Source organism: Bos javanicus, chromosome 21, assembly GCF_032452875.1.
Source record: "Bos javanicus breed banteng chromosome 21, ARS-OSU_banteng_1.0, whole genome shotgun sequence".
Taxonomy (NCBI): Eukaryota; Metazoa; Chordata; class Mammalia; order Artiodactyla; family Bovidae; genus Bos; species Bos javanicus.
This window is the reverse complement of record NC_083888.1, coordinates 30,310,184-30,334,876: the sequence shown is the minus strand read 5'-3', so window position 1 is coordinate 30,334,876 and position 24,693 is coordinate 30,310,184. Positions and strand designations below refer to the sequence as shown.

The 24,693-nt window shown below is 48.4% G+C and overlaps 1 protein-coding gene and 1 pseudogene across 1 annotated transcript; one reads left to right on the top strand and one right to left on the bottom strand.

Annotated features, from left to right (window-relative positions):
- Positions 1-5,397: 5,397 nt before the first annotated feature.
- Positions 5,398-6,370, top strand: LOC133234007 (POU domain, class 5, transcription factor 1-like; annotated as a pseudogene).
- A 9,681-nt stretch (positions 6,371-16,051) lies between these two features.
- CRABP1 (cellular retinoic acid binding protein 1) lies at positions 16,052-23,120 on the bottom strand. Its single transcript, XM_061394693.1, has 4 exons — positions 22,910-23,120; positions 22,190-22,368; positions 20,031-20,144; positions 16,052-16,338 (listed from the first exon to the last, which is right to left on the bottom strand). The coding sequence occupies exons 1-4, from the start codon at positions 22,977-22,979 to the stop codon at positions 16,288-16,290; spliced, it is 414 nt and encodes a 137-aa protein (XP_061250677.1). The 5' UTR covers positions 22,980-23,120; the 3' UTR covers positions 16,052-16,287.
- Positions 23,121-24,693: the final 1,573 nt, after the last annotated feature.

The following is a 24,693-nucleotide window of genomic DNA, read 5'->3' as shown; positions in this document are numbered from 1 at the left end:
CTTCTTTTTAGCTTGTCCTGAAACCTCACAGATGGCTTGAGGCTCAGACAAGAACACTGCCCTCCCTCCAGAAACCTCGGGTTTTGCCAAAATCCCTGGGCAGGCCTGGGAGCTAGGCTCTGCATCCTGCATGCTTCTGCCCTGAAACCCAGATCCAAATTTGCTTGGCTTGCCATCCTAACTCAAGGCAGCGAGTGCAAAAGTTGGGTTAACTTTCCCTGTTATTAACATTTCCAGGACTGTGTTCCCAAGTAAATTCTGAAAAATTTTCCAAAAAAAAGAAAAAGAGATGAAATGCTCTGTCATCTTGAGCCTCCGACTCCTCAAAGGCAGGGCTAAGTGGGTTCTCTGGCAGATGGACTTGCATTAGCACATCTGGGACTCTGCTCAGCTCCCCCATATCTGCCCCTCTTCCCCAACCCCCACCCCCCATCATGATGATCTAAATAAGCAACCGGATCTATTACTGAATGGAATGGCTTATACCTGTGCTTCTAAGACAAGTCTCTCTGGCGAATGTCCCAGGCCTGGCTCCTGGCCCCAGAGTTCTCCTTTCTTTTTTTTTTTTCTTCTTAAGTATTTTTATTATTATTATCTATTTTCTGACATTTTTTAAAATATAAATTTATTTATTTTAATTGGAGGCTAATTACTTTACAATATTGTATTGGTTTTGCCATACATCAACATGAATCCGCCACGGGTATACACGTGTTCTCCAACCTGAACCCCCCTCCCACCTCCTTCCCTGTACCATCCCTCTGGGTCTCCTTTCTTTATGACGGAGCCTGCTCTCATCGTGGGCTCCACCCCCTCCAGCCTCTGAGACTGAGGTTGTCAATGGTTGGTACCAATGGAAGGAGCCCGAGGCTGCTACTTACCTGGGGGCTTAATTTCAGATCTTCCTTGCTACGGGCCTCACTGTGACCTCCCACCTGGAGTGCTACCTCTACTGTGTCAGCTCCCATAGCATCCTGCAGCTGCTCACTTGGCTAGACTTCCCTTGTTGCCTGTAACAGTTGGGCCGGCTGTCAGCTTCCCTGAGCCATCCTCATTCTCTCTTTCTCTCATCTGCTAATGTCTGCTCTGTGCAGCTCCTGGGCATGGAGATTTGGAAATGAAGGAGATACAGCCCCTGGTCCCCTAAGTCCCCAGGACTAGCAGAAGAGACAGGCATTAATGAGACAGCTACAGCCCAGGGTGGCCAGTGCTCTGTTGGAGCAATGCACGAGGAACTCTGGAAAAAAACAAAACAAATAAGGGAAGAAGCACTGAAGTTCTCTCAGAGGAGTCAAAGGTGGTGTTCCAGTTATTTCTTGCTCCAAAACAAACCACTCTAAAACTTAGTGGCACAAAAATCCATGCACAATTACAGATTATAGAGGTCAGGAATTTGGACAGGGTGCTGTGAGGCTAGCACTTCCCTGTTCTATGATAGCATATTCAAAAGCAGAGACATTACTTTGCCAACAAAGGTCCATCTAGTCAAGGCTATGGTTTTTCCTGTCGTCATGTATGGCTGTGAGAGTTGGACTGTGAAGAAGGCTGAGCGCTGAAGAATTGATGCTTTTGAACTGTGGTGTTGGAGAAGACTCTTGAGAGTCCCTTGGACTGCAAGGAGATCCAACCAGTCCATTCTGAAGGAGATCAGCCCTGGGATTTCTTTGGAAGGAATGATGCTAAAGCTGAAACTCCAGTACTTTGGCCACCTCATGCGAAGAGTTGACTCGTTGGAAAAGACTCTGATGCTGGGAGGGATTGGGGGCAGGAGGAGAAGGGGATGACAGAGGATGAGATGGCTGGATGGCATCACTGACTCGATGGACGTTAAGTGAACTCCGGGAGTTGGTGATGGACAGGGAGGCCTGGTGTGCTGCGATTCATGGGTTCGCAAAGAGTCGGACACGACTGAGCGACTGAACTGAACTGATGATACATTGGGCTTCAGCTGGGGTGACTCTGAAGGCTGGACGTGACCTGAAGATTGGGTGTCTGGGCTGGGCTGGCTGAAGAATGGGCTCAGCTGGGACTGTTGGCCAGAGCACCTACTTGCGGCTTCTCCAGCTTGGTGGTCTCAGGGAAGTTGGGTTTTTTACATGGTGTCTCCGGGATTCCAGAGTGAGTGTTCTCAGTGAACAAGGTGGAAGCTTCATAGACTTTTTGACCTAGCCTCAAAAGGAATGCAGTATTACTCCCGACTTTTCTATGGGTCAAGCAGTCATAAGATGGGTCATAGAATCCATTTCTTCATGGGAGGAGAAGCAAAAAAAAAAAAAATTTGCAGCTGTGTTTCAAACTGCTACAGAAGGTCTTCTGAAAAAAAAAAAAAGAAGGTCTTCTGGAAGAGACACTCTTTGAGCTAAATTTTAAAGGCAGAGTAGAAATTCGCCAGACAGACAAAGTGGAGAGGGTGTCCCAGACTGAGATATCAGCATATGCAAAGGCCCAGGGACACAAGAGTAGGTTGTATTGCATGAAGTAAATCAGATTTCCTAGGGGCTCAGCAACATATCCTGCCTGTCTCTCACCAAGCGGTTATTCTCTGCTGGTCCTCCCCAGACTGCCAGGGCCCACTGTGCCCCAGAGTTCAGACACCAGCTCCCCAACTGAGGGCTCATCTCAATTAGAGATTTAAATGGCATATCTACATCCCAGTGATCCCACCTGGCTCCCCAGGCCATTGTGAGCACGCAGGGAGATGCCACCTGGAAGAGGCTGGAATACAGTCTAGCCATTCCCCACACGCATGTTCTCATCTTCAGCTCTTGATTTAGAAGCCCTTGCAGCTCAGCCAAAACTTTCTTGGTTTGGTTTCTTAAAGCACTGAAGGCTCTGTGTCTGTTGGCTTGAATCCCAGCAATTCTTTCCATAATGGTTATTCCTTTTGATTGTGGGCATAAAAACTCAGACTAGATTAAACAAAAAGGGGAAAATATTGGTTCTTGTAACTAAAATGTTCTAGAAGTGAACTGTGGAGTTTAAACAGTATCAGCATTCTCTCTCTTCCTCTAAGCTTCTTAACTGTACATTTTCTGTATTGACCATTTTCAGGCAGCATCTCCACAAAAGTAATGACCATTGGCTTGAAAGCTCTAGGCTTAATAAATTCTGAGAGCCAGAAAACCCAGCCAAAAGAGGGTTCCTCTTCCCTGGGGCCCCTTCCTTCCCAAAGAGGGTTCTGATTGGCCCAGCTCTGATCACATGCCCTGTCCCAGAACCAATCACTGGAGCCAAGAACATGTCATCTTCTGACTAGCTATGACTGAATCAAGCTAAGTAGGGGTTAAGGGTTACCCCTGCAGTAACCACATAGAATCACTTCATTTCAAAAAATAAGGTTTCTTTAACTAGAATGGAAAAGGAAAATGTGAAGGGCAGGCAAAATTTAGCTGCGATGGTCCCAGGGCCACTAGAACAGTTGCCCAGTTTGTGCACTGTGCAAGGGAGGATGGGGTGCCTTCTGTATTTGCCCAGAGAGCATTTCTTTCTCTAATTCACACAAAAGTGGACATGTGGACTACTGCCAGGCTTTGCAAAGTCGATCACACACTCTGCATTTCCCAGTGTTTCAATACTGCCTGGAAAATCCCTCCTTCTTCTTCATGTCCTTGTTCAAATGCCTTCTCCCCCCTGAACTGACTGTGATGAATCATGAGTTTTCCATTTGTGCTAAGCTGCTTCAGTCATGTCCAACTCTTTGCAACCCCATGGACTGTAACCCATCAGGCTCCTTTGTCCATGGGATTCCATAGGCAAGAATACTGGAGTGGGCTGCCATTTCCTACTCCAGGGGATCTTCCCAACCTGAATTCCCCACAGGCTCTCAGAATTATGGCTTCTGCCTCAGTTCAGGGTCATACAGTTGAACAGTTTTTTCCTCACCTGTATCTCCTCACCTGGCCAAAGACGGGCTCCAGGAAAAGAGGGAGTGGGTGTGAGCTCCCCTCTCTGGCAGGCAGGAGGGCTGCAAAGGTGGGATCTGTTCAGTGGATGGGAAGAGACCAGAACAATCCTCCTTGCTGCCTAGTCTCTCTTCTAGCTGTGGCTGCAGCAGCCAATTACAGGGGAATGCAAGTCTGGCACTTTGGTTATAAAATGACTGTTGGCCTAATCCGTGCATCTTCCATCTCCCCTCTCCTAGCCCCTGGAAACCTTGCCCAAAGGAAGGGGCCTTGAATGGTGCGTCCAAAGGGCCACCACCCAAAGCAGGGGCTCCAGAAATCTAGCACCTTTCTCCAGGAGGCCTCTGAGGAAGAAAAGGTGGCTGGGCTCCATCGGGGCCTCACTGAGGACTGCCAGGCCACTGCTCCAGGGTTCAGCTCTAGCTCCTGATTAAAACCAGATCCAGGAGCTTGGAACCTTTGGTGAAACTAGATACCTATCGATGGAGGCAAAGGAAATATACTGTGGGAGGGAGGGAATCTGGCCAGCAGCCCAGCAGCCCCAGGCTGGGCAGCAGGTTGAGCTTTCCTTCGGAAAGGTCCCCAGGAGCCCTTGCTATGTGAGGTGATGACAGCTCTAAGAAACTGGAGACAAGAGGAACACACCCACTGCTCTGTCACTTGCTTACCGCTTCTTCTCTTTGTCTGCTTTTCTTCTTCAGACAGAAGGCCTGGGCTCAAACCCACTACCAACATTTGGGGTAGAGTTCTTTAACCTCTCTGAGGTTAAATAAACCCACTACCATCCATTTGGGGTAGAGTTATTTAACCTCTCTGAGATTAAATAAACCCACTACCATCCATTTGGGGTAGAGTTATTTAACCTCTCTGAGCCTCAGTTTTATCATCTGTAAAATGGGGTTGAAAATTGTACCAACTTGATTAGTTTATTGTAGGATTAAAAGTGATACTGCTTGAAAAGTGCTTAGCACAGAACTTGGGACAACGTGTGTCCTGTCAGTCGCTCAGTCGTGTCCGACTCTTTGTGACCCCATGGACTGTAGCCCACCAGGCTCCTCTGTCCATGGGATTCGCCAGGCAAGAACACTGGAGTAGGTTGCCATTTCCTTCTCCACGGGATCTTCCAGACTCAGGATCGAACCCGAGTCTCAAGTCTCCTGCATTGGCGGGAGGATCCTTTACCACTAGGACCACCTGGGATGCCTTGGGACAGAGTAAACCCTTATTAAATGCCAATTATTGTTATACTGTCTTTTTTTTTTCCCCTATGAGAAGCCATTTGGTATCATTAAACTACAAACACTATTTTGTAGTCCCTTGAAGAGCTCTCATTTTCCTAGGCCCTGGGCTTGGGGCACATTCCTCCCCCACAGCGGGACACCTGGCTTCTGACTTTGCCTTCTCACCCCGGCACATGGTGGCAGGCGACAGGCTGAGAAGGCTGAAGCCAGGCTAGGAACCTGGATGAGCTTCCAGGGGCTTCCTTGGGTGGGAGATGGGGCTTGGGGTTGGGCCTGGTGCTCAGGTGTTGGGGCTTACCCTGTGCTCTTGCCCTATGACCTCTGTGGAGGAACCGCCTGTGCCCCTCAGGTTAGAGTGGAGCGGGTGCCCCAAGGTAGCCCAGAGACCCCTCACCCTGAGGGCGAGACAGAAGCTGAGATGGAGAGCAACCCCAGCTCTGAGGGAGCCTCTCCGGAACCCTGCGCCACCCCCGCTGGCGCCGTGAAGCTGCACAAGAAGCTGGAGCTGAACCCCAAGGAGTCCCAGGACATCAAAGCTCTTCAGAAAAACCCCGAACAATCTGCCAAGCTCGTAAAGCAGAAGAGGATCACCCTGGAATCTACTCAGGCTGCTGTGGGGCTCACCCTAGGGGTTCTCTTTGGGAAGGTGTTCAGCTAAATTACAATCTGCTGTTTTGAGGTTTTGAGGCTCAGTTTCAAGGACATGTATAAGCTGTGGCCCCTGCTGCAGAGGTGGGTAGAGGAAACTGACAAGAATGAGAAGCTGCAGGAGATACGCAAGGCAAAACCCCCCATGCAGGCCTGGAAGAGAAAGCAAGCGAGTATGGAGAGCTGAGTGAGAGGCAACCTGGACAGCAACAGGCAGAACAGAGGCTTCCTGCACTGCCCAAAGCCCACCCTGCAGCAGCCTAGTGGCCCAGCATTTGGGGCTTGAGAAGGATGTGGTTCTGCAACCATCGCCAGAAGGGCTATCAAGCAATGGCTGCTCATTCCCAAGGAGAGCATTTTGAGGTTGCTGCAAAATCCTTGAGGTCTCTTTTCTCAGGGAGACCAATACCTTTTCCTGTGGTGCGGGGCCCCATTTTGGTACCCCAGGCTATGGGGGCCCTCACTTCACTAGTCTGTACTCCTTGGTCCCATTCCCTGAAGGTGAGGCCTTTCCCCCAGGAGTCTGCCACTGCTCTGGGCTCTCCTGTGCATTCAAACTGCAAAGCCTGCCCTTCCTAGGAATGGGGGGCAGAGGAACAGGAGAGCTAGGGAGAGAACCCTGTGGGTTTGTACTGGGGGGTGGGGGATTAAGTTCTTCATTCACTAAGAGAGGAACTGGGAACACAAAGGGCTTGGGGGCAGGGAGTTTGGGGGAACTGGTTGAAGGGAAGGTGAAGTTCAGTGATGCTCTTGATTTTAATCCCCACATCAGTCATCACTACGTTCTTCCATAAAGAAGTCTGGGACCTAAAAAAATGAACACGATCTCTGGTGATAACAGTAAGGGAAACATCTCGTGTCACCAGTGATAGAAAAAGCATTGGCTCTGGGGTCAGACAGCCCAGGATTGTAATCCCAGCTCTGCCATTTACAAACTGGGTAACTCACTCCAAGGACTTAACCTTTCTAAACCTCAGTGCTCCCACCTATAAAATGGGACACTGGTATTACCTGACTTGCCTACGTCTCAGGATTGCTGTGCATGTCACAAAGGATACATGTGTGAAGCGGTACTGGACACTGGACACAGCCATACACCTTGGTCATTGTTATCTCTGCTTCCGATATTGTGGCTTTTTGCTGTCTTCTTTTCTCTTCTTTGGTCCTTCTCTTCCTTTCCCCAAAGTCTTGAGTCAAAAAACTTCATGGGATCATAGTGTTAGGAGCCAGGAGATCTTTGTGATCATGGGTTCAGTTTTTCTATTAAAAATCACTTGGGGAGACACAAAGAAATTCAGATTCCTAGGCTCTATCCCAAACCTTGACAAGAATCAGTATTTCTTACTCTTATTTCTTACTGATTCTTGACAAGAATCAGTATTTCTTACTTGTAATTTAAAATGAAAATGTTTTAAATTACAAAAGTAATACATACTCTTTCTAAATGAATTCCAGCAATACAGAAATAATGAGAGTTAAAAACAGCCAATTCTCAGAGGGAACTGCTATTTAGCAGTTTGGTGTGTGTCCTCGAGGGTTTTGTATTTGTCCTGAAAAGAGCTGACCATGTAGCTTTTATTTTTCCCATTAAACAAGATCATCACTCATTTTTAAAAACGATATAGCTTGGACATCTTTTCACATCAGTACACATGCACATGCCTCATTCTCCTTGACAGCTGCAGAGAATTCCATGCTGTGGTTTATTGTAGTTGGTTTAACCATTTCTCTGTTGGTGGACATTTTGGATTCCCCCTGGTGATTCATATGCAGCCAGTCCTCCCTCTGTTCACATTTGGCAACCTCTGGTTTGCACAGATGGGGAGTGAGAGCCTCAGGGAGGGGATGTCAAGAACAAGAGCAACTTACAAAGCAAATTAGTGGCAAAGCCAGGCTTACAATTATGATCCTCTCATGTGGAGAAGGCAATGGCAACCCACTCCAATACTCTTGCCTGGAAAAACCCATGGGCGGAGGAGCCTGGTAGGCTGCAGTCCATGGGGTCGCTTAGAGTCGGATATGACTGAGCGACTTCACTTTCACTTTTCACTTTCATGCGTTGGAGAAGGAAATGGCAACCCACTCCAGTGTTCTTGCCTGGAGAATCCCAAGGACGGGGGAGCCTGGTGGGCTGCCGTCTATGGGGTCTCATAGAATCAGACACGACTGAAGCGACTTAGCAGCAGCAGCAGCAGCATGTGCTCTTTGCATTGAACTATATCATTACAGTTATTTTTTTTTTTTTAATGACCAAGGGAACTTAATATTTTTCTGAACCTATTCCTGATAGGAAGAGAAAAAAGAAAAAACAAACTCAGTGTTAATTTTGTTGTGTGTATGAATTGGGTTTACCCCCAAACTTTCTCAGAGTTTTCACATTTCATTATGTTCTCTGTAAAAGTCCATGATTCAATGATTTTTTCTTGCACATTGTTTGCAAAGCCAACTTTTTTTAATGCTACAATCCCCAAATCTCACTTCCCCTGAGTATGACTATTCTTGGAGACCCTGATAAAATTCCACTTTAGGGACCCCTAGGCCCTCCCCTTCACTCACCATAATTGATGAGTTTTCCTCTCCTGGAAACAAATGGAATTATACAATTGTGACTGTCATCTATTTTCTTATTAAGTAAATTTCTCCAAGTCCTGTGGGTAACTTTCCCAGAAAGATAAATTACCCAGTTGTAACAAATATGATGCATAATATTTGCAGAACCCTTGTGAGAATTTGCCCTTTGCCCAGAAATTGTGCTTAATTTTCAGACAAAAGGATGGAACATTAATCCTGCCTCCCATGGAGTAAAGAGAGGTTTGATTGGGAGTGACCACTGCAGATCAAGTCACATGCTGTTTAAAGCAGATGCCCTCAGAGCTTGGTGCTGAATTGCATACAGATGTTTCCCAATCTACTGCCTCTACTACAAAGGGGTTGGTCAGAAACTACTCAGATTTCTGAGTAAAAAGGAAGAGATGTCCTTCTCAGAAAACTGACCACAGACAGCGTTGGTAACATCTGAATGTTGTTTAGCACTGTCCTGGGCAAAAGATAAAGGAACACAGGACTACAGAGTAACTCTTTTGTCTAGTACTTGCCTCTTGGGTCCTAGAACTCTGGTTTCCAAATTAGACCCCTCCCCTGGCTCCTAAACTGTGGCTTCTATTGATAAATCCCATTGCCTTCCAGAAGGACTGGAGTTCTTGAAGAAATGGGTGATTCCAGGTCTGGAGCAGGAAACACACCGAATGAGCCTGGAACGTCATGTCATACCAAACAGCAAGGAATTTACCAAAGATGACCAGGGCCCTCCTGAAGGCCTCAAGAGTCAATTTGAAAAGGCTCTCACTGGCCAAAGATAGGCCACTTTCAGCATCTATAAGGATAGCAACTGCAATGAATTAAAACACATCAACTATGTTTAGATCTACAAATTCACAGTGACTTTCCAAAAGAAAGCAAAAACAGGGACTTCCCTGGTGGTCCAGGGGGCACTTTGAATGCTTTGAATGCAGGGGGCACCGGTATGATCCCTGGTTAGGAACTGAGATTCCACATGTTGCATGGTGTGGCAAAAAAAAAAAAAAAACAAACCCAAACCAACCAAACAACAGACAAACAAACAAACAAAAAACTCATCAAAAATACATTGCTCTCTTTTAAAGGATGTCAAGAGGACCAATACATTGCTTTGAAAACTAGTAAATACAGGGAAAGAATCAAACATTGATTCTGCCTTTCCTATATAAGGGCTTCCCTGGTGGCTCAGACAGTAAAGAATCCACCTGCAATGTGGTAGACCTTCAATCCCTGACTTGGGAAGATTCCCCTGGAGGAGGGAATGGGTACTCACTCCAGTATTCTGGCCTGGAGAGTTCCATTGACAGAGGAGCCTGGCTTGCTACGGTACATGGGTTCACAAACAGTCAGACTTGACTGACTGACTTTCACTTTCTATATAAACTATACCTCATGATAACCACATAGTGGATGAGAGGAATTATCTTTCAATGGAATATTCCAGCTCAAAAGTGAAGAAACAATGATAGAAGTAGAATAGCCCTAGGTTTCAACCTCTAGTGAAACCATGACCCTAGGCAATGGTCACTAGTGGCTGCCAATATCACAGAGAGGGAAACAGACGTCACGAGTCCACTGAGGGGTGGACAGCAGACCCATGACCTCTGCAGTATTCTTGCCAAGAAAATCAAACCAGAATCTAAATGAGCTTGTTTGCTCTAACTACCACTTCTCAAGAAATATAGGAGAAACAAAACATGTTAAACAACACCATGGAAATTTAGACTATAGGAAAATTTCAAGACAAACAACCTGTTTCTCCCACAATACACTGTAAAAAAAATAATAATAAGATGAGGTAGAGGGGAACTTACAGATTCAAAGAGACTTAAGAGAGGTATCAATCAGTCACAAAGTATGGCTATTTCAATCCTGATTTGAACAAGTAGGAAGAAAAAAATTATGAGACAGGAAACTCTGAACACTGACAAGATATTTGATGATATTAGGAATTATTTTTAATTTCCAAAATGTGAGGATGATATTGTTACTTTTAAGGTAATTAATAACATCTAGAGACAATATACTGAAACGCTTGTAAGTAGAATCTTAAAATGTCTGGAATCTGCTTCAAAATAATCCAGGAGAGGAGAGCATAGATGAAACAAGATGGAACACAGTGGTTGTTGAAGCTGGGTGGTGGGTATATGGGGAATCATTATACAATTCTATTTTTGTGTATGCTAGAGATTTTCAATAATAAAGAGTTAAAAAAAAAAAAAAAACCTCACAATCCAGAGAAAGAAGTCTTCCTGATCTTGACAAGCACCTACAATGATGACCCTGGGCAAATCATTTCTCCTGTCTGAGTTTCATCTCTTCACGGTTGAGAGCGCTTACAAGCAAAGCAGCCCTGATGAGTTGGGATAAGCACAACTGTCCAACTAATTTAAGGGTTTTCAGTCAGAGAAGACTTCAAATCTACTCTGACCCACATTTATCTGACCATCGGGGACTTTGTAAAGATTAATTTTTCACCCAGTGACATACTGCTTTTCTTTTATCTTAGAGGAGATGGTTTGCTGGACACTGGGGAGGGCAGATATAGGTGTAAGAGACATTTTTGAGAAGATCCAAGGACTTTACAGACACAAATGAGCTTTAAAGTAAAGGAGGGAAGAGCCCTGGAGTATACTGCCAGACAACAGATGGCTCTGAAAGCAGTGGGTGGGGTTAGACTGGTGGTTCAAAAGGTTGCATTGGCAGGCTGGTGGCCCTACATTTTCTTGATAACATCCGCTGTTCACTTGGAAATGTTGGCTGCCATGATGAGGAGAAGAAGATGAAGTAAAAGGGAATTTGAGGGACTTCCTGGTGGTCCAGTGGCTAAGACTCCAGTGGTCCCAGTGCAGAGGGCCTGGGTTCAATCCCTGGTCACGGAACCAGATCCCATATACCACAACTAAGAGTTCACATGCCCCAAGGAGGATCGAAGATCCCACCTATTGCAACTAAGACCAGTGCAGCCAGATAAATAAATAAAATTTAAAATTTTTTAAAGTAAAAAAGGGAATTAAGAACAATGTTACAATATGCACAGAATCTTAACAGCCACAGAATATTTTGACATTAGTTTTTCCTTTGAGCAAGATGGCACATTGTCCAGTTCCATAGCACTGGTAGTCATCATCAAGACAAGACTTCCTAGAAATCTGCAATCCAGACGGGCCCCCGTCCTTTCCATCACCTCAGTGTATCAGTTTGAAATGCTTTTACTTGCAAGTATGGAAACCACTGAATTAACAGGCTTAAACACACAAGGGCTTTTTCCTTTTTTTTAGATCACATGGCAATACATCCAAAGAGAGGTAGGGGTTGCACTATCTCAATGAGTCTGAGCTGACATCTCTTTTCCTCATGGTTATAAGATGGTTGCACCAGCTCCAGGCATCACAATCACATACCATATTGAGAGGCAGTAAGATGTTACCTTCTCAGGCTCTCCTCTCTTGTCAGGAGGGAAAAGTCTTTCCCGGAAGACTTCTGGAAGACTTACCTTTATGTTTTATTAGCCAGAATTGGGTCACATGCTCAATGCTAGTTACAATGCAGGCTGGGGAAAAAAGCATTGACTTTCCCAGCCTCTACTGTGGGAGGTGGATGGAAGGGGTGCTGGGACAAGCAATCAGTAAGTTTGCTTCTTCCAAGTTTTCCTACTCCTGAACAGGGTTTCCTGCACTATTCACACTTTTATTTCAAATGAGTCTTGCAATCGCTATCCCCCTGCCTCTGAGATATAATACGCTATGTGTATTATATATCCTACCTACCTAAGGGATTTCTCTTATTGTTGGATGGTGTTTGAGTTGAGAACTGCTGTTTGTGCCCTTATGTCTGCTTTTCCTTGCAGACATCCATTTAGGAAGGTTTGGATCTTATAAAAAATGTTGGCCCTTCATCAGTCAGATAATCAGCACATGTTTACAGAGTTATCCCCATTTGCCAAGCCCTGAGGTGGGGTAGTAGGGGGTGGTGCGGGGAGGAGGCAGAGATGGTTAAGCAGCCATTCCTGGCCTCGGGGACCACACAGGCTGGTTGGCGGAAAATGTCAGAAACCTAGGAGATGTGGAATGACAACACAGGACCACAATAGAAGCCCTTCAAGCACAAGGCAGCCTGTAATTGTGAGCCTGATGTTGGCACAAGAGACGTAGAGAGAAGATGCCCTAGAGGAGGTGAATGTGGGCCTTGAAAATATAAAAGATCTGAGAGACTCAGAGGACTGGGAATCAGGGTCTGGACCCATGTGGCTACAGGGCAGGATTGTGTAGAAATCGCAAAAGCTCTTTTGTTGTTCAGTCGCTAAGTTGTGTCTGACATTGCGACCCCATGGACTGTAGCCCACCAGGCTTCTCTGTCCATGGGGTTTTTCAGGCAAGAATACTGGAGAGGGTTGCCATTTCCTTTTCCAGGGGATTGTCCCCACCCAGGGATGGAACCTGTGTCTCCCATGTCTCCTGTATTATTAGGCAGATTCTCTACCAGAAGCCACCAGGGAAGATAAATATAAAGCTTTTAGTACTTTACAAATCTTACTTCCACTAATCTCCACACCAGGCCAAATGGATTTTATTGCCCTCATTTTACATAGCAAGGGACTAAATAATTTGTCCAAGGTTTGCTAGCCAGCATGGAGGATGGCTTAATCAGTTCCTTCCTGCTGCTGCTGCTAAGTCGCTTCAGTCGAGCCCATCAGGCTCCCCCATCCCTGGGATTCTCCAGGCACGAACACTGGAGTGGGCCGCCATTTCCTTCTCCAATGCATGAAAGTGAAAAGTGAAAGTGAAGTCGCTCAGTCGTCTGACTCTTAGCGACCCCATGGACTGCAGCCCACCAGGCTCCTCTATCCACGGGATTCTCCAGGCAAGAGTATCAGAGTGGGGTGCCATTGCCTTCTCCAGTTCCTTTCTACCCAGTTCTCTTCCCCCTATTCTTCCTTTTCTAAAAGGTTCTGCCCACTAGCCCAGGAGAGGTCACACGTCTTAGGCCTGGCCAATCATTGTACTGTGTTTCCCTCAATTGTGATTGGTCCAGGGGTGGTCATATGACCTGAATCAGTTCTATTAGGAAGTCAAAATGGAGTCAGAGATGGAGGGGTAGAGCTCTATCTAAGGCACAGCTCCTGAGGCTTTTGCTTGAATCCTGAGAGTTTCCCCAGCATTCTTCACAAATTCAGTGGTTTTTTGTATGTTTGTAGAGTTGTGCAACTACCACCACATCAATTTTAGAACATTTTCATTACCATAGGCCCCCCCACCCCAAAGAAACTTTTTACTCCCATTTCCTCTCTTTATGTCCAGCCTTAGGCAACCACCAATCCATCCTGTGTCTTGGATTTATCATTCTGGACATTTCATAGAAATGGAACCATTCACTATGAGGTCCTTCGTTACTGGCTTCTTGTACTTAGCATAGCGTTTTCAAGGTTCAGCTGTGTTGTCGCAGAGTATGTTCCTTTATGCTGGGGCTGGTTGGGGTTGGGTTTCTTGTATTTGCAAACCAAAGGTGTGGCCAGGAGTTGAAGCCAGGTGTGACAGACGCCAAAGCCCTCATTCTTTGTTTCGCCTGGTGAGACCAAGACATGGAGGGCGCCGGAGAGTTTGACCTTTCTGTCGCAGACCGTGGGTTTGCTGAGCAGATAAGTGACATGTTTAGAATAGTGTCATAGTGAGGTTATTCTGATGACAGTGGTATTTTGTGTAGGTGTTCATCCTACATGTATGTGTAAATTATATATCATATGTAATGTGTCTGTGAGTTGCTCAGTCGTGTCCGACTCTTTGCAACCCCATGGACTGTAGCCCACCAGGCTCCTCTGTCTGTGGACTTCTCCAGGGAAGAATACTGGAGTGGGTTGCCATGCCCTCCTCCAGGGGATCTTCCCGACCCAGGGATGGCAGCTGGTTTCCCACGTTGTAGGCAGATTCTTTACTATCTGAGCCACCAACGTGCGTACACATATTTAAAGGTTGAAAATTACAGCAGCAACTCCCATATTGGGTCCCATGCTAATGTCCTGTGAGCAGTGTTCCAAGAGAGGTGAGCAACACTGTGCCTTTTTCTCTGGAAAATGAAGAAGAAAAGGATTCAAAAGAAACAGGCTACAGCCTCTGTTCTGAGTAAGTGGTGCTCCAGACAGTCCTGGTGCTCCCCTTCCTTAGAGGTGCCACTCCAGCCCCTTTCCTCCAAGAAAACATTAGGCCACTCCTTCTACATGTAAGTAGTAGAATCTTTGAGAAAGAGCCAAAGTTCCCATCAGCAAAGTAGGGTTCTGGACTGCGGAGGTGTGATGAGTCAGGTAAAGGTGTCCTCGTTTACATACAGGTGGTGGCACCTGGGCCTTAGGTGTCTGCCCATCAGGGTGTGAACTCTTTGAAAGTGAAAGTATTAAGTCGTTCAGTCATGTCCGACTCTTTGCAATCCCATGGACTGTAACCTATCAGACTCCTCTTTCCATGGAATTCTCCAGGCAAGAATACTGGAGTGGGTTGTCATTTCCTTCTCCAGGGGATCTTCCCCACCCAGGGATCAAATCCAGGGTCTCCTGCATTGCAGGCAGATTCTTTCCCATCTGAGCCACCCAGGGTGAGCTCTTTAGGGTCACCTTAAACCAGTCATCTAAATTGGGCCTCACCCATGCCCACCCAGCCAACTCTGGCCTGGCTTTGCCAAGAATCCCTGTGCCTAGGATGTCAGGAAGAGATGCCCAAGAAGCCAGGCAAGCAATGCAAATGAGGGCAGAGGCAATGGTGGAGCCCATGGGAAGGCAGAGACTGTAAGTTCCACTTAAGGGGGAAAGTTGCTAAGCCAAATGTTGCCCTGTAAGAGATGCCAGATTTTTCCCATTTTTCTAAGGAAATAGAAATGCAGATTTTCATATGAATTCTCCTGATTTTTCGAATGTTAGAGTTGGTGACTGTGGATTATTGTCCTTTTGCATGTTGGGATCCATTCTCCTCTTGGCTATGTCCTAGGAGGGTAACTCTTGTGGGCAGTACCCTCCTCCCCCCCGCACCTGCCCACTTTTTTGCCCTCTAGATTCCAGATGGGTTTGGCCAGTGGACAGAATAAGTAGATCAGAGATTGAAAGTTGGGTAGTCAGTATATTTAACCCCCTTGTTCCAAGCCAGAGACTCTCCCCCACCCTCTGAAGCCCCCTCTGCCCACATCCTGGGGCTTTGGCAGCGACCACATTCTTCTGTGTACTCCACAACTCTCGTACGTAGTGGTCTCTCTTCCAGGCTCTTGTGGTCTGATGACCCCTCTGTCCGTCTCTCTAGGGGAGTATACCAGCTCCCTACTGCTGGTCTCTGAGTACCTTACCATCCTTCTTGGTTCTCTTCACCCCGTCCATGTCAAGGCCTGTGTAAAGAGTCCCTTCATTCTGAGCTCTCCTCAATTAACCCTTTCAAATGTGCCCTCCCTTTCCTGCTGGGAACCACCAATATATCAACTAATTCAATCAAAACACCAGCATAGTGAGGTCTAAGCACACCTGGATCTTCAGTGTGAATCCTTTCAGAGGAAGCCCAGCTTGCCACCGTTGCTGTATGCTCCAAGCTCTGCACCAGGGCAGCAGGTGGAAGCCGAAAGCCCCTACACAGACCAGTGCAGAGCTTGGGTCAGCAGGATCACTAAGACCTTTGTGGAAACTGAAGAGGCAGTCCAAAGAAGGAGAAAGCCTTGAGGTGTGTACACCCAGTTTAATGACTGATGAAACCATACAGATGCCAGACTATGGAGCGCCAGGGAGACAGAGGCACAAAGCCTTGGGGAAAACACTACAGCATTACTGGGGGGACATCGGGATCACCTAACGTTAATACCGGGGAAGAGGAGGTCCACTGGCGGCTCAGAGCTATGACATTCCTTGGGGGAACATGCATCCCACCCCCAAAGCTGGAGCAAGCTGGCCGCCTTCATTCCCGAACATAAATCCTCGTGCAGACCACGTCATCGGCGCCGAACGTCTGCAGGGAAGGAAAACCAATCAGTGCAGATGCCTGTGCAAAAATGTTTAAAGCATATCGCTAATAAGGCCACTTACTGCCCTGTTAAAAACTCTTTGTAACAGACATTCAATTTCCTGTGCTGTGTGTTCATGCTCAGCGCTAAGGATTTTTTTTCCCCTCCCTTGAGCTCTGCACTGGCAGAGAGGCAGCTAAGGTATAGAATTATATTGTGCGCAGTTTTCCTTTGCTTCTGGAACCTGGGAGTGCTGACATAAAAAATGCAAGTTTCCTGGCTTTGGTTTTTTAAATTAAACTGAAGTGGGGGTGGTGGTATGTCATACTGAACATTTCTGAAGTGGTTCTGTCTCTTTTCAAGTGATTTCAAGAGAGCAATGGGCCCTGGCCACTGAGCCCTGGGATCCAATAATGAGCAGTCAGGTGGGATATCCTTGGAAAGGGTATAGAGGTGCCTTCTAGGAAGTGGCTGTCCATCCTGAGAGACACCTGAGATACTCAGGTGTCACTGATACTCAAGGAACCTGTGAGCTAGAAACGTGGTCTTGGCTGCAAGAGCATGGCATAGGCCTCCAAAGCTAGGCCTGCAATTCACAGCCAGGTGAGCTGGGGCACCGCTCTGGTCTTTTGGACAATTCAGAGATGGAGCGGCAGGGAGTTGAGGGCAGGAGAGCAATTGAACAAGATGATCCCAATTCTTTCAGCTACAATTTTATGACCCTTTGTTTGTTTGTTTGCTGTGGAGAGGGCACAAATCATTCCACAAATGGAGGACTATTTTCTTCTGGCCTCTGAAAAGATATCCCTGTAAGTAAGCTGTCTCCACTCTTCCAAAAACTGGCAATTACACACAGGCCTGCTCTCCTGGGTCTCTCACAGATAACTGGGACAGAAAAAGCAATATGTATATTAAAAAAAAAAAATTTAAGACAAACAGGATGTCCTCAGTCTGTCGACTGACATAGATATGTTTGTTTGCAGACGTACATTTTTCTGTGGGAGAGTCCCTATCTTTCAAAATGTCAAAAGGGCCTTAGGTTAAAAACCCTGAACTAAGAGCGTGAATGGGCTTCCCTGGTGGCTCAGTGGTAAAAAAAATCCTCCTGCATTGCAGGATCCACTGGAGACATAGGTTCCATCCCTGGGTTGGGAAGATCCCCTGAAGGAGGGCATGGCAACCCACTCCAGTATTCTTGCCTGGAGAATCCCATCAACAGAGGAGCCTGGCAGGCTACATAGTCCATGGGGTCACAAATGGTTGGACATGACTGAAGCAACTTAGCACACATGCACGCAAGAGCCTGAACATACTTGTAGCTTCCCCTGGGTCACTCAGTTGGTCATGAGATGCTCTCAGAGAACATGAGCTGGGACATTATTCTAATGTGTGTTTCAGGGAAATACTAGTCATTAGTGATTATGAAGGAATCAAACGCTCATCTCCAGCCTAAATAGGGAACTGCTGATCATACCGGCACAGCTGTGCCTGCTCTGGACACTTTCTTGGCCTTCCTCCCTCTCCTTATTAGTGAGGGATTAGCAGATGATGCTGGGTGCTGGGGGAGGGTGAGGCAGAACCCCTGCCTCATAGAAATTCACCTCTCAAATGTCCAGACCTCTCAGAACCATGTCAGTTTTCCAAAACTCTTCCAGCTTTCTGGCCATGGAGTATCCCATGGCAGGCCAAAGTTTGGGGATTGGACTCTTTATCTGTGCTAGATTGATTGACACCTCACCCAGGCCATCAAATGGCTTCACGAAACAAGAAGAAATGGCTACATTTCCAACCACATTCAAAATGTCCTTCTCAGCCCGCAGACTATTATGAGAGGTTCCTGAAAGAAACTCTCCGTAGTGTTCCAGAGTGGTTTAAGGGACTTCGCTCAGTTTTCAAAAGAAGGCAAGTTACAGCCCAGGGTTGCTGGGAAAGCTTATTTCAAGTTAACCAGAATAAATTGCCTCTTGTTTATAGAGACAGCATCTCCCTACATTTGGATTTATTAATGATAATAACCCTTGGAACAAAAGCCCGTATTTTAGATCCCAAATGCCAAGAATTAATGTTCCCTTTGAGGCTCGTATGTATGTATGTATATGTCTGCTGAGCCAGGGAGAGAAGCACGGGTGGAGATGTAGTGGGGGAGTTGGAAGTGGGAGAAATCTCCTAACAGAATCAAGCCAGTGTGCGGGCTGCTCAGATACTACAGAGATTAATAAAATCACACTTTCTCACCAAGCACACTGAGCCTACTTAACCCTCAGCTACCCTCAAGAACTCTAAAAATCATCTCCCTCTTTGCTTCCCTGGTCCCAAGGAATATGTCCCTTTTTCTCTTAAATTTCCATCTCTCGGCCTCAAATTGCTCCCCCAACCCCATCAATGTATTCCTGCCCTGGAAACAACATTAACCAGGTTGCAAATGAAGCCAGTCCTTTCTCTGTGAAAGGAGGAAGTCTGGGAAATCATCTCAGGGAAGAACAAGAAGGCAAGAGTGAGATCAAGCAGCCTCCGCTGAAGTAACAGAAACAGCTCAATTGAGGGTCTTCCTACAGAATAAACATGTAATTTCAGGGCTAAGAGGGACCTGGGTGGGGGGTGGGGACCAGGCTTCAGTCCAAACCCTCATTTTACAGCTTGGGGAGGGAAGGGCCAGGCCTGGGTCACAGTGAGTCCTGTCCTAGCGTTCCTTGCCACCTCCTTCCCTGACTTTTCAGGGTGATGCTCATTAAGACAGGGCAAGCAGGCAGTCTTAGAGGGAAGATGTTAACAGCAGGCCTGATGGAGAACAGAGGATATCATTTCCTGGTTACCCACAACAGCTTTCCCCTTTTCTAGTGTGGGCATGGGGGTGGGGTGGGGGTGATTGGGGGGAGTGAAGAGGCGGGCAGGGAAGGCTGTTGTCAGGAAAGCTTGGTCTGTTCTGAAACACAAAGGGAGCATAACAGGGAGCTGTCCTTCACTCCTGCCCCCCTCCACTTCCTTTGCTCCCCTAAGTAAAGGGGAAGGAGGTGTGTGATTTAACTACAGAGGTTTCTAACTTGGCCTCAGCAGGTATATTTTGCATGGTCAGAGATGTTTAAAATACTTCAATTTGATTCCCTGATTACCCTCTCCAGTTAACCCTCAGACTGTCTTAAATTAGCATTTCTTGTCTGTCTCCCGGAAAGCCATTGGAGTCTGTAAGTCCGGGGGCGGGGGCGGGGGTGGGGGGGTGGAGGGGTGGCGATAAAAAGACTTCCAGTGCAGGCGTACTTAAATTTCTGAAATCTTTCCTAGGCAGCAAAGTGGAGAATGGTGAGGTGGGGAAAACCCCTTCTGCAGAGTGAACTCTGGGACCTCGCAGAGCCCACGCACGCTGAACCCAGCTGGAGGGGAGGTTGGCTTAAGCAAGGCAGCTAGTCACCGCGGGATGTGTGGGTTTGGATAGTGGCCGGCAGCGCAGCATGTCTCTAGCCCCTACTCTGCCCTCTGAGACACTCCGCTCTCCTGCCAACCATCGAACAGTGATTTCCTTTGGCCTAAACTATCATCTCGAGCTTTTCTACTTACATTTTAAGCCAGGGCATAGAGTGTCTCTCCCTGAATGGGCGAGTGAGGACGACGTTGGTGGGGCCCCGCTGTGAGCAGCAGCTGGAAACCTTCGAGCTCCTTTCAGGGTTGGGGGGTGGGGGTGGGGGTGGGGGGTCTCACTCACCAGGATGAGTTCGTCGTTGGCCAGCTCGCGGGTCCAGTAGGTTTTGGGGCCGTCCCCCTCCAGAAGAGTTTGTGTGCAGTGGATCTTGTTCTCATTCTCCCAAGTGGGTAAGCTCTGCGGGCAGGAAAACCATTAGTGACATTAATTACAGTCTTGGCAGCGGGGAGCAGAGACAACAATGAGCACGGGAGAATAATTGCTGTGCAGAGAAGCAACACATGGTCCCTGTCAGCAGCGCACAGAACCTTCTCTGCTGTGCCTTATCAAGCCCAAATTCAGAGGGCTGACCACAGATTTTATGGGAGTATAAATATACCTTATATTACACACACACACACACACACACACACACACACAGAAGCAGCAAAGCCTCAGGCATGCCTTACATCTTCAGGAATAAAATTGAGAGCATAAAATGATTCATTTATGTCAAAATGGGCTCCCCCTTCAAGCAATTTGGCTGTTGAAGGCAAAAAGCTTCACAACAGAAATACAAAATTTTAGAACGGTTAAGACACCATATTTGTGACCACATCTAGTCAGCAAATCAGGACCTGTTCCTTGCACGGATTTGGAGATAATGCCTCGCTTTCTGTTTGCACTCAGCAGATGCAGTACACAGCCTGCTCTGATAATCCTGAGTTTCTCTGACTCTGAGAATAAAAACACTGCCACTTCCCAGGTTACATGTCTCTAGAAAAAAAAAAAATTTTTTTTTAAGATCTGAAGGGTCTTCATGCTGTCGGAGGTAGGAGGCAAAGAAGGGATTCCCCTGTAGTTTTCCCTGGCTTCTGCATGAAGCAAAATGCTATACAGTTGGGCGAGGCGGCTGTACTGAATGCGCACATACTGGGTTTTTAACTAACACACGGGACACGTTCACTAGGCAGGGTGGGGATGGATAAAGCCCCGCTCCCCAGGCTGTCCTGTGAACCTTTGATTTGATTTCTGATCAGAATTACTGTCTCCAGCAGTACTCACTGTTGGATGTACCCAAACTGAGTTCTGCCTATTGCCAGGCCTTTTACCTTAGACTCCCAGACCTTCCCTCTACGCTGAAGAGATGTCCTGCTCTTTTGTTTTTGCAAACAGAGCAGTGGCTGAGGGCTTGGATCTTGCCAGCTCCAAGCCCAGATATCATTTTCAGGCTGTGTCAACTCTGGGGGTCAAATATTGCTTCGTGGGCCAGGATGCTTCTGGGGGGCTGTGTCTCTATGTCCTCCCAAACCCAGTGCCCAGAGAGTCTCACTCTAGATCAGACAGGCACAGCTCCGGAAAGGTGAAAAACAATTTCTCACTCTCTGGAATGCTATGAGTTTTTCTTTTTTCAAACCTTGGGGGAGAGGAGGGAGACATTTTGTCACTTTTTAAATAAGTGGTAGCATCAGCGATTGTTTTTCCATCTGTCCTCAAAATACATGGGTAGCCAACCTTCCATTCTATTCCAGAGACCAACCGAATGCGACTTTGCCCATCTAAAAAAGGGATTTACAACCTCTTGCTTCAGTCCACCGATTCATCCCTGGGACCGATAAACGGAGAGAAACAGAATTCTTGCCCCAGAGGACTAAAAGAGGGCACTCAGTCCATTTTCCGGGCAGAATCTGCCTTGCTTTTGGAAAGGTTTCGTCTTTTCCTTTAAGGAACCTAACTGAGGGAGGGCAGGAGAGGTACCGGGGCCATCAAGACTGCTGAAACTGGATCCAGAGCATTCCCAAGGGCCCAGGGACCTGGGAGGGCGGGACGCAAGAGCTGCGGCTCCACCTGCGACAGGAAACGTGGCAGCCGCACGGCCAGGCAACGCGGCCCAGCCACCTCCTCCTCCTCCCCAGCCGCCTGCGCTCGCGCGAGGATCGCTGCAAAATGCCGCAGAAACGCCTGCAGGGAACGCGGTGTAACCCAAAGCCCGCGCTTTAAGCGCGGCGGTTAGCACCCCGGGAGGCAGTTTAGGGAGGAGGTTGGGAGGGGCTGGGGTGGGACTTTCTCCTGAGCCCAGGGCAACGAGTTGCACAGATCCTCTGAGCAAACAGCCGGTGCACACGCCCTGCAAGGAAGGCGCGCCACAGGCTGCAAAAGGAGACGAGGGTCTCATCTGGCTGCAACGGTTCCTGAGTAGGGAGCAGGGATCTGGGAAGGCTGCCCAGACTCTGGGACCTCACCCTGCACTTGCGTCCGTCCACGGTCTCCTCCTCAAAGCCTTCTCCGACCTTGAAGTTGATCTCGGTCGTGCGCACCGTGGTGGACGTCTTGATGTAGAACTGGTCCCCGTCCTGGCGGATCTCCACGTGCGGCTTGGACGCAGCCGCCACGGCCACTTTCCTCAGCATGGCGTTCACACCTGCCCCGGGAAGAACGGGGAAGACCCGGGTTCGGGTCACGGGGTCTCGTCACCCGCCCATTGTCCCAGAACTGGCCCGACATTTCCCAAACCCTCTGACTATAGAAGGGGGACTTACAAATGAACCATTCCTCCCCCGGCTCTCGCCCTGATTTTCAAGATGAGAAACTGAGGCTCAGAGAGGGTAAATGGCTTTCCTTCGGTAGCACGTGGTAGGGCCTGGTCTCAAAATGAGTCCCCAAATTTAAAGTCCCTGACCCTCCCAGGATTTCAGTAATAATCTCTCCTCGCGATGATCTAGCGCGAGATAAAGACCGAGCCGTCGGGGAAAGCGCCAAGGATCCAGCAAACGTTCGCTGGATGAGTGGATCCCGGGCTCTCCTCGCCACTTCTAGATGAGATGCTCCTTGGAATTCGCCCCGATCTAAGGCACCCAGGACTCCCTCCTGCCTGGTGTTGGTCCCTAAAGCCGACTCCCCGCGGGCCCCTGGGCGCCTTCGGCCGCTACTCTCGTCGGGGCGCGCTGCCCGGGCCAGCTTACCCAGCGCCTTGAGCAGCTCGTCGAAATTCTCGCTGCTGCGCATCTTCCAGGTGCCAGCGAAGTTGGGCATGGTGGCAGCGGTGGCGGCGGCGGGAAGGCGGCGGCAGGCACGGACAGCTGCGGCACAGCGGGCACACTCCAAGCTGCAAAGGCGGAGACTGCAGCTCTGCGCTCAGCCCCACGCGCCTTGAGTCACCGGGAGAGCGCCCCCAACCCCCTCGCCGCTCCAAGCCCCGCCCCGCTAGCCCCGCCCCCACCTCCCGCGGCCCCTACCCAGCGTGAGCCCCTCTCCCAGCCCTACAGTGCCCGCGCTCTGCCTCTTGGCGGTCCATTCGCCAGGGGTGCAAGCTTGGTACCAGCTCTCCTACAGCTCTGGGTGGGGGGAGTCTCTGCCACCCCCAGGCCACCCACATTCTTCTTTAAAGTGGGTGGTGGGAGAGGGTTAGATGTAACAAAATTGGCCAAGAGGAGAAAATCGTTGAAGCTCGGCGGTTGGGCTTGGCGAAATCATTATACCACTCTCTCTACTTTCGTATATGTTTGAGAATATACATAATAGAAAGTTAAAATAAGTGGGTAGTAGGTCCACCAGGCGGAGAAGGCAATGGCACCGCACTCCCGCACTCTTGCTTGGAAAATCCCATGGACGGAGGAGCCTGGTGGGCTGCAGTCCATGGGGTCGCGAAGAGTCGGACACGACTTAGCGACTTCCCTTTCACTTTTCACTTTCCTGCATTGGAGAAGGAAATGGCAACCCACTCCAGTGTTCTTGCCTGGAGAATCCCAGGGACGGTGGAGCCTGATGGGCTGCCGTCTGTGGGGTCGCACAGAGTCGGACACGACTGAAGCGACTTAGCAGCAGCAGCAGCAGGTCCACCAGGGGATGACAGCCACCCTGTCCCCACTCCCAGGCATGCCTTCTAGATGCGCCCAGTAGGTCGCCTCCACTCCCAGTCCTGGATCCTATTCCGCAACCACCACCAACCCACCTAACTTCCGCACCACCACCACCACCATGAGCAGGACCACGGAAGGAAGTGGCAGAAAAGCCTCAAACCACTCCAACAACCGCCCCGCACTGCTGCGCGGAACCCAGAATCGCGCGAGATTGTGGGTCCCCAGCGTTGGTGTGGCGGGAGGGAGCCCAGGCCGCTGCACCCTTGTGGGTAGCTCAGAGAAGGGTGGACTGAATAAACTCCAGAACCGTGGATATCAGCGGCCTGTCTTGCAGAAAAGTGAGACTTTGCACTTGCCGGCAGGCTGGGAGGGCCAAGTGGAGGAAATCGCCTCTTTTCTCCCTTTAATCCGAAATATGGCCCAAACCTAACGCCCCCTCAGTGCCTCCGCTACGAAAGTACCAACATTTCACCACAGCTCTTAGAGCTTTGCACGCAGACCCTATAATTCCCTTCCAGTCTCTTCCCACTCTTCTGCCCTCAGTATGCCTCGGCAAACTGCACAACCCAGGATTCTGGGACCTGCCAGGCATCTTCCCACCTCTAACATGCCTGCTGTGCAACCGTAGGGGAAAGCCCTTTTCCTCCTCGGGTAAATAAAATCTTGCTCACTCACGGAAGTCCACCTTTATGCCATCTCTCTTGAAATTCAGCTTCCTAATCAAATATGATGATTTTTCTCTGAACCCACTGAGTTCTGTGTTTGGTCCTGCTCTTGTTTAAGGTTTAATCCTGCTATTAAACTGAACTCCTGGAGGGCAGTGATTGAGCCTTTGTCAACTTGTCCTCTCTTCCACAGGCTTAGCCAGGTGGGGCTCAGTCAATAAG

Excerpts from the sequence above, each read along its gene's own strand:
- CRABP1 (XM_061394693.1), bottom strand. The coding sequence starts at position 22,979 with ATGCCCAACTTCGCTGGCACCTGGAAGATGCGCAGCAGCGAGAATTTC. Across the intron at positions 22,369-22,909 it reads CGAGCTGCTCAAGGCGCTGG|GTGTGAACGCCATGCTGAGG; the intron begins GTAAGCTGGCCC and ends TTCCCGGGGCAG. Across the intron at positions 16,339-20,030 it reads CCAACGACGAACTCATCCTG|ACGTTCGGCGCCGATGACGT; the intron begins GTGAGTGAGACC and ends CCTTCCCTGCAG.